The following is a 10,085-nucleotide window of genomic DNA, read 5'->3' on the forward strand; positions in this document are numbered from 1 at the left end:
TCAAAATCGTTTTTTAATTATATGTAAAGCAAAATACTTATTGCAAAGCAAAATTGATTTGGAAAAAGCAAAACACTGAATCTCCTGAATTCATAAGTAAAATAATCTTTTGTTTTTTGATTGATTTAATTTTCTGCCTGAATTTCATTTGGTCCAATAAAACTAATTAACTAATCGTAATATTGGACAGCTCATTTTGAAAATGAAGCAACTCCATTTAAAAAAAAAGTTAAATTTTATATTGTTTTAACTTTTGTCAAATGTGAAAAATTTATTTAATCTTAAATATCTCATTTAACTTTTCAAACTTAAACTTCTCATACACCATTTTTATTTCATATTTAAGTTTCGCATTTTCAATCGGAAAAGTTTTCAAAGTTTAATACATTGATAAGTAGGTAAGTTTAAAAATGAAATGACAGTGTACAAGATGTGGAAGTTATTATTAGACTAATTTTTGCTTAGAAGCAAAAAATCGTTCTAAATACGAATATTCACTGAAGAATAGTGATTTTTATTTAAGAAATTAAAGTTTGGTCAGATATATGTATATGGGCCTTAGACCCAAAATCAAATTTATGTAAGTACCTTATCCGAAAGCCAAATCCATTCTGAACACGAATATGCAATGGAATATAGTGGTTCTCATTTAAGCAATTCAAGTTGCGTCTGATGAAATTATATATGGGCCTTAGACCTAAAATCAAATGTATATAAAAATTTAATAAAGGGGTCTATATGGGCCTAAGGCCCAAAGTCGAATATACTTCATCCGAAAACAAAAAACCGACCTGAATACGAATATGCAACGAAAAATAGTTGTTCTCGGGATTTATTCATTTATCTGATAACTGAACCACATAATTTTATTATTATTATTTTTTTTTTCTTTTTTCAAAACAGAGTACATACACAGTAATCATTTAACCGTGAATAACTATAATTACCTTCAATAACGAATAGGTTAAAGAAATTAAAAGCTGAAGATATAGCAAGAATACAGTGGGATCCGATTATTATAACCACGGATAATGGTATCATAATCAGTCGGTCCCAAAACACTTCATATAAAATTAGTTAAAAATAATCCGCCTATTATAATCAAATTTTGATTAATATTATCAATTGTGATAATTACTCTTTGGGATAAACAATAAGAATTTTTAGTAAATTCTTATTAAATGGACCTTATTTTCAAAATTTACTTTTAATTGAAATATACCTTTTATCTTTTATATGAGTGAGAATGAAGATGACAAGAATTCTTAGAAGCGCACCCAAAATTATTTTTTCAAAATATATGGTTGCAGTGAATGCAGAGATCGTATAATAATTGTCATAATTGTTTCTAATAAACTGAGTTCAATGATGAACATTTGTTATCCGCTGGTTTAACCCTTAAACAGCGGAGTCTGGGTCGATCGTGACTCACTTTCAAAATATACATATACAAGGGTGTTAACTTATAATTAAATGTACATTAAAAATTAAAAATAATACAAAATACAAAATTAAATTAAAATTGAGACTCGCTCCATGGTTTAAATGGGCATAACTCACCAGTGATGGTTTCGGCGTCCCTGGTGGTTACTGGTGGAGTAACAGGGCTTGTTATTCGATTTCTGGGCGATCGTAGGACCTGAAGAGTGGCCCTTGCCGTAGGAGAGACTTTGAGAACGGTGGCCTTCGATCGGATCGAAGCCTCGGGCCCCTTCGGAGCCGCATCTTCCACGGCGGCCAGCTTGGACGCTGTGGCGACGAACGATATCGCCTCGCCTTCCTTTACCGCCAAACATGCCAATAAACAAAGCAAATAAAGCATTACATCATTTGTCTGAAAAGAATTTATCGGCCAACCGTGTCCCCAAAAACGAAATAACGTTAACTTGAAATCTAACGAGACTACAGTGGGTCTTAAAAATATTCGCCCACTTCAAAACAGAATATTTTTTTTTTTAACTGAATCAAACAACTTGAGTTATTTTTAAAAATTAGGAAGATTTGTTTACTCCATGATAATATTTTTCTCGTATTAAAATAAAATTAAGATATTTTCTTTGTTTTGATGGTTGCTTTTTCAACTTTTTAACCTCAGTTTGAAAATTTTGATTTTTTACTAATTTCTTTTTTGGGTTTTCTGGCTACAGATAATAAAAATTCTTAAGAATCATTATAATTCTAATATGGATTTGAAAAATCACTAAAAGGCTTTTCGTATTCCTAAAGGCAGCCCTGGATCAAGGAAAGGTCTAGAAGGGGCTCCCTTTTAAGCCTTTCAATTACTATGTCAAAATATATTGAATGAATTTTATTTACTATCGCCTTTTTCTTTACGGCTAATTTACAAATTCTTTCAATTTTTGAATCAACCCTCGGAAGTTTGATAGCTCCAAATCTCAGAAATCTTAATCCAGTCCTGTCTAAGTAAAGGTTAAAAGAGCTCATTTAAAGGACCATACTTATTATTAAGTTCTATTTCTGTTGCTTTTTGTTATAAATAATACGGAGCGATTTAAAGTGGTCAATCTGTAAAATTTATTCCAAAAATTATTGCATATTTCAATGTTTCAATAAAAATGGTTTTTTTGCCTGGCAAAACTTTTTATAAGGTTCATAGAAAATCTTGGAATTTTATAACAACATTTACGTAACCGTATGTTTTTTTACAGATGTTTTTTGTACATCCTTATTCATTTTTCCTGCATGTCTTTTACAGACCATTTAATAGCGCATGTCAATATAGTGAAGAGTAAAACTGAACCAGTGACATCATTTATCCAGAAAATTATTTATACAATATATTAATATTAATCGTGAGTAACAGGAAAAATACAGCTACTTCAGGTAAATAGACAATTTATATTTTAATTACATTATTTTTAGTTTGTTAATTGATATATCTCGAGAAACAGTCTTTATTCAATTTTTACAATATTTCTGAACTTTACAATATCCTCATTGATTCAAAACTGATCCATAAATGAACTATTATAATTATTAATAAATCGAAAATAATAAAATTCAAACATTAACTGATTCTTAAGTTGAAATCGTTGTAAACTGATATGCAAATTCAAGTGTTTTTTTGTTATTTTGTATTAATATGTACATGAATAATAGGTTTCCAAGAAAATAGTATTATTAGTTCAGTTTTGCTTCTCACTGTAGTAATCTACGATACAAAGACCTGTTGTCAATTAGTTTTCGAAATATTATGCTTACGAACTTATTGATTTGTACCGGAAGTGTAATAATGAACTACCAATCACTTCAAATATACAGGGTGTCTGTAAATCTCTATTTGAAATAACTACTAAACAATAGATGGTGCAATAAAAATGCAATAGCGTATATTTTATCATTTTTGATCCAGAATATAATCATATAAAGTAAACGTTTTTCAAACTCATCTGAAAGTTGATTATACTTTTTTTTTAACCCTCGAACAGCGAGCCTGGGTCAATCGTTAGGATATGAACCTAAAATTAACACGTTGACTGTCACACAAATATTATTGAAAATTTCATTACAACATTTTAATTTCTAACAGATCTCATTTAATATGTTCAGAATATTTCATTGTTATAATTAACCATCGTTTCAAGTACTTAATACGAATAATGCCTAATAATATGGGTAATGGTTTTCTATGGAAATTCAAAGTCAACGTGTCAAATGTTAAAATTGGGACACTCTCCATGGTTCGCCGTCCGAGGGTCAATAAAATACCATACTTTTGTTCCAATTTAATAATAATAAAAAAAAAAAAAGAAAAGTTCAAATTCAAAGTTCTATTTTCTGCAGATTTTCAACGAATATAAAATTACAAAATAAAAGATGTTATTGAAATAAACAAACACGTTTGAAATTGTTATTTTTAATTATCAAACACTGCTGTGATGTATTTGGAAATAATTATCTCACCGTAAGAATAATTATTTGTTTTGATTCACGTACTTTAACACAAAAAAGGCGTTTGCTTTAAAATACACATATAGACTGTTACAAAGATTCTATCTAATGATAAAAACGCGTGACGATGCTTCTTGAAGACATGATGAGTTCAATTAATGATGCATCTGCGAGTGTACTAAAACAACCGGTTGCCCTTGCGACGAAACAATTATTTCCAAATAGAATACAGTAAGTAATATTTTCATTTACATACGTCTAACGGAATACGCGTGCATTTATTACTACTACCGTGCAAAATAACATATGTACATGGGAAATATTACATGATGCATAGTAGCTTCTAAATCAAATTTTATTTACTTACTTTAATTACTAGCATGCCAGATATCAACGATATTTAACATTACACATTAGTTCCTCATATTTATAAATCTATTTATTACACTTACCTAATAAAATTATAATAAATGGTTTTGAAAAAAGTTTCAAAAAGAATTAAAAGAAAAATTGTAAATCAATAAATTTGTAAACACAATAGTTGGAAAATTAGTTAGTAAAAAAGGTTCATACTATAGCATACTAATGATCTACCAAATGATCTAGATAAAATATACAGTGGGTCACAAAATTATTCGCTCACCGTTTATAACAGAATACATACCTCATTTAAAATTGGACCAAATGACTTGAGCCTTTTTGAGAAGCTATAAAAATTAATTTACTAAGATATGTACTTTTCAAAAGTTACAGTTTGTCGAAATCGTGAAAAAAATAGTAAAGAGTAATTTTTCAACTTTTTTATGCGAGTCTACATATAATGAAAATTTAAAATATGTCTTTCGTAGATTCAAATAAGTTATGTGTATGCTGAAAATTTCATCGAGATCGATCAATGCACTTAGAAGCTACAAGTAATTAAAATTTCTAAATGCATTGACTGATCTCAATGAAATTTTCAGCATACACGTAACACACTTAAATTTACAAATGTCGTATTTTAAATTTTCGTTACAGGCTCAGATAAAAGTTAAAAAATTACCTTTTCCTATTTCTTTCCCGATTTCGACAAATTATAATTTTTTAAGACGACAAAAGCACATATCTTAGTAAATTAATTTGTATAGCTTCTCGAGAAACCTCAAGTCATTTGGTCCAATTTTAAATCAGGTATTCTGTTTTAAACGGTGAACGAATAATTTTGTGACCCACTGTATGTATAGCTCTATTCAAAAAAAAGAAAGAAAAACAGAAGCTTAGCTTTCATATTTTTTAATACAACAATGTGAAGAAAAAAAATCCATTTTAATCAATATATTTGTTTCTTCATACCATACAACATTCATATGAACTAACATATGAATTTTCATATGAACTGCTTTTGCATCATCAATACCTGAAGAAATAGCGGGGTTATAACAATTTAACCGAGACCATTTGTAAAATACCGATAAAAGGTTTAAGATTACCTAATTTATTACTGGATTAACTAAAATGACCTGATTATATGATATATTACACGCAATTATAAAATTTTTCATATTTATTATTTTAACAAATTCAAGATATCATTAGAAAACACTTATTATTTATTAATTTTTAATATTTTGAAATGGTAACATGAAATATGACACATAATTATTTATTCAATGATGAAAACAATGATATGATTCAATACAGAATTATTCAAAATTGTAATTTTAACAACTGCAAAATTTATTCATTTTAATTATTTTAAACGATTGTATAGAGTATTACGCTCGATTATAATTATTGAGAATCACAATTGACTAATATTAATTACAAGAATTATAATTGTGTGCAATTATAATCATATTGAATAATTATACTTAAATAAACTGATTTTAAGAAATTGTTATTATATAAATGATTATACTTATTGATTTTAATGAAATAATCTGATTTTCAAAAATGATTATCCATTAATTTGAACCATTACCATAATCAACGATAATATATAAATGATCACTTGCAAACTGTAACAAATATGTGAAAAATAATGACAAACATTTGTTGATCTTCCGGTTAGCGACTTCTCGGAATCGGACGTGACTGTGGTCACGTTCACCTGCCTCTGCTAAGTATATATTAATTTCTAATCACATTTACAAGATACTGTAATGGAAATGTACGCCGATTAAGATATTTAAAAACGTTAATAACTTCTCACGATGCAAAATGTTTACTAAAATTTTCCTAATGATCTTATCGTCGATACATTATCACGTTATGATAAGAACGGATTGAACAAATACAAAGTTTTTGCAAAATTGTAAATCCTTGTAAATATATTCATTTTTTCATTTCTAAATATACTTTCAATTGCTTGGAAAAAAAATAATCTTTTCACGATAAACTTTTTATAAAACAAAAATATTTTAAAATAAAATTAAGATACTTATAATAAAATATATAATAAAATAATTTATTATTATGTCATATATTAAATTCTGATACACTTTGGTATTTTTCCGTGTAGTATGAATAATAAAGATGGCTACGCTTTCTTTGAACAAAGGATTACGATAACCTGCTATTATAAGACATAAAATATGTATTTATTTAATATATTGCATTATTATTATATTAAAATTCAGTTTCATGACCACTGTGTCACACTGAACTGCATACTATTTTTAAATAAAAAAAAAAAACTTACTAAAGGGAGGGAAGGAGTTGGACTACGATCCCTAACCGATGGCGAATACGTGTTCGCCTTCGAGACCAAATTTCGCTGAAAAACTCCATCGTACGTCAACTCAGTATTATCCTTTTCACAACTTGAATTCTGTGACTTCCAAATGCGTCTAGCAGAGTTCCGTCTCGCCTCTGCAAACGCGATCCCTCTGAGCAACATTTGACTCGAAATGATCGTAAACAATCACCTCAAAGAATATTTTCCACTACACATATGTCTATCCCTCAACATAAAAGGGATTTTTTGTCACTGATATTGATGTGTTCCTTTTATTTACTTTTTTTTTACAACGAACGAGTTATAACGAAAAATTAAAAGGTTAAATGAAAGCTAAAAAAGAATGAAATTTTTTGAACAAAGATTTCGTCGCTGATGGTGTAAAAAACCCTCAGCTTATAGCTTATTTCTGAATAGTGCTCTAGGTTAAAAAATGATAAATTTTTTATGTCCTTGGGAAGGTTAAACGATCTTAATTATCCTGTCACGAGAAAAGATGTATCCTTTCTGGTGGTTCGAAAGAAACTGTGAGGCTTCTAGATTATCAAGAACTGCTTAACTTTCACTTCTTTCTTATGGTGTGAGAAAGAAACGTCACAAAATAAAAGAAACACAAATTTCGTAAAGGTTTGTGTGGATCCGTCAAGTTGAAACTAACTTCTGAACACCTTTTAATTCCTCCGAACGAGACTACCTTTTCCGTACCTCTTATCACTTCACATAAAACTGATAACTGTACAGTCACGTTTAAAAATATACAAATTTTTGAACATCTGTCGTCGCGAAAGTTATGACCAAACTTACCTTACATTTGCAAAATTTAAGATAATAATGCTTACATAAACATAAAATCCTGGTGGTAAATTGTTGTAAAAATACAATTAAATTTTAAAATAGATAAAATTGATAAATCCAATTACTTAAAATAAAAGCTCAAAGAAATTGGGGGAAAAATTTATAAAAATTTTTAAACAACAAAATTGTACTCAATTATACAAAAAAAAGAAGTTACAGACTAGTACAAATAAAATATAATTCCATCTAACAAAATTGAAAATAAATCCAAAATGTAATGAAATGAATTTTTAGCTAACTTTAACAGTAAAACTTATATAAAGCTAACTTATTATAATTTTTTTTTTTTTATTTTTCTTTAAGAGACTATACCATTCTAATTATCTATATCCTGATTAAAATAACAGTTGTATGATATGGTGCAACAGTTCTGTTAATCTTTCAGTGCTTAGCGTTACCTCCCATTGTTCACTAATTGTACTTTTTGTACAGTTACTTTCTTATATACTTAACGGTGAGAAAAAATTTTATTTACCAAGTACACGTAGCTATAATTTCTATCTAATAACATATTAGTTTGGTTAAGAATTTATTATTACTAAATTTATTACATGGCTACCCTAAATTTTTATGAATAATCATAATGTAAATGACATATATTCTGTTTAAAATATTGTGACGATGAACACAAAAGCACATAGTAAAAGAATGAATTATTGAAACATCTCTTTGTAAAAAATATACTTGCTTATTTGAAACAAGTTTGTTAAAATTACATTCTCTGGTTTTTTAATTAATTTATTATAAGAATCGATTAAACAATTTAAAACTATTTAATGCTGTTCAAAACTTACCGTGACGTAGTATAGGGTTTTTGGTTTCCACTAGGGAAACCACGATGATCACCAAACGAAGATAATACACAAATTCTGTAACATTAAACAAATTATATGGTTATTTCACAATTACATTCATTTTAACAATCCACATTAAGGCATAATATAAAGTTATTAACCAGTATTTTTGCTACAAATTAAAAAAAATTATAAACTACTTAACATTATGGAAAAGATTACTTCATAAACTAATAATAATGACCATGCAAAAAATAAAATACCATGCAAAAAAGTTATTCAAGAATAAAATCTGTTTGAAAATTTGTTAGATCTGTATCTTAATATCTGAAGTCTGATCTTTAGATATATATGATTAGGTATACATACAAATGATAACATTTTTAATTATAAAACTCAAAATAATCTGATTTTAACTATTGACATTTATATTACAAAAGTAATTAAATAATTCATATCAAATTAAAATTAGCTGATATATACAATGGTTTTTCATGATAACTTATTTATGTACATTTAAAAAAACACATGTAAATATTATTTAAACAATTTACATAAATATACTAAGTTAATGTTACACCTTATTCCTAAAGTATCTAATAATATAACAAAAAGTATAATAACATTATTTCAGTTACTTTTTTCAGTAATTGTGTACTGATACATTTAAAAATATAACTGAAACTAAGCAACCAACAAGTTAAATTTAAATGGTTTACATTCAAAAATATACAAAATATTATTCAACATGAATCTACTTACTTTTTTAATAAATTCTGTAAGTGAATCATATAATTTATAGTTGTATAAAATCAAATTTAATAAATTTATTTTTGAAAAATGATAACCTAATGAAGGTTACAATTATCGCTCGATCTCTAACATACAATTTTAAATAAGAGAATCAGAACATCTCAATAATTCAAAGAAGTTTGAGAAATGACAACAAATTCTCTTAATCATTAAACAGTTTGTTATATTCATTGTTTCTTAGGAAAATGAAATTCGAGGACAATATATCGATTGAGTATGTCCGCAGTAACCTTTTACAACGAGGTTAAAAACAATGATCACAGTCGTCTCAATGAATTCCATTTATCACTATTTTTGTTTATTTCTAATAAACTTTTATTGAAGAAATAGTAAAGAACGAGAAGAGGAACTCGCTAAAAAAATTAAGAAAATATTAAGAAAAACAGAAGCCTCACCTGTCTTTCTGACATTTTCTGCTTGCGTCACATAATTGTTAGTTTCTTGGATTTATCATGCCTTTTTATAAAATCTTTTTCACATTTGTCGCGATAAAGCGAGCGGAAAATTTCTATAAAGAACTATTTTCCGAACAAAATTCGGCCGTTCATGACGGCCCGAAGCTGTCCAGAGCTACGAGGACGAGCATATACCGGGTAGTAAAATTTGCTTGAATTTAGAATAGGACGGGTTATTGAAACGCTGTCTACAATCACGGATAGACTTTTCGCGCATTTTCTTTTATAATAGTAAATTTTCCCTTTGTAGTTAAAGTTTTTTACAAGATAAGACAAAAGATAACGATATAAATTATATAATTCAACTATCCAGAATTTAAATTAATATAAAAGGTTTCTGCATGTTTCATTTTTATTAGTTTGAATTTATAGTTTGATATTAATATAATATCTTATCATTTCTAAATATTATTTCTCATTGCATTAATTATTTGTTTTAGTAATTTTATTAATGAAGCAAAAGAGATAAGTTAACACGTAATCTTTATTACTTAATAGTTATATTTAGAAAAAAAGCTATTACTGTATACTTATGTAATT

At 27.4% G+C, this 10,085-nt stretch overlaps 1 protein-coding gene across 1 annotated transcript in view; it reads right to left on the bottom strand.

The window, feature by feature from the left end:
* The window catches only part of LOC114880614 (trafficking kinesin-binding protein milt), a 57,490-nt gene extending 50,195 nt beyond the window's left edge, over positions 1-7,295 (bottom strand). Inside the window, exons 1-2 of the mRNA XM_029196821.2 lie at positions 6,593-7,295; positions 1,561-1,780 (exon numbers count right to left, since the gene is read on the bottom strand). Coding sequence (XP_029052654.2) covers positions 1,561-1,780; positions 6,593-6,790 — 418 coding nt within the window. The 5' untranslated portion in view covers positions 6,791-7,295. The remainder of the gene's footprint in view (positions 1-1,560; positions 1,781-6,592) is intronic.
* Between the last annotated feature and the right edge of the window lie 2,790 nt (positions 7,296-10,085).

Source organism: Osmia bicornis, chromosome 10, assembly GCF_907164935.1.
Source record: "Osmia bicornis bicornis chromosome 10, iOsmBic2.1, whole genome shotgun sequence".
NCBI lineage: Eukaryota > Metazoa > Arthropoda > Insecta > Hymenoptera > Megachilidae > Osmia > Osmia bicornis.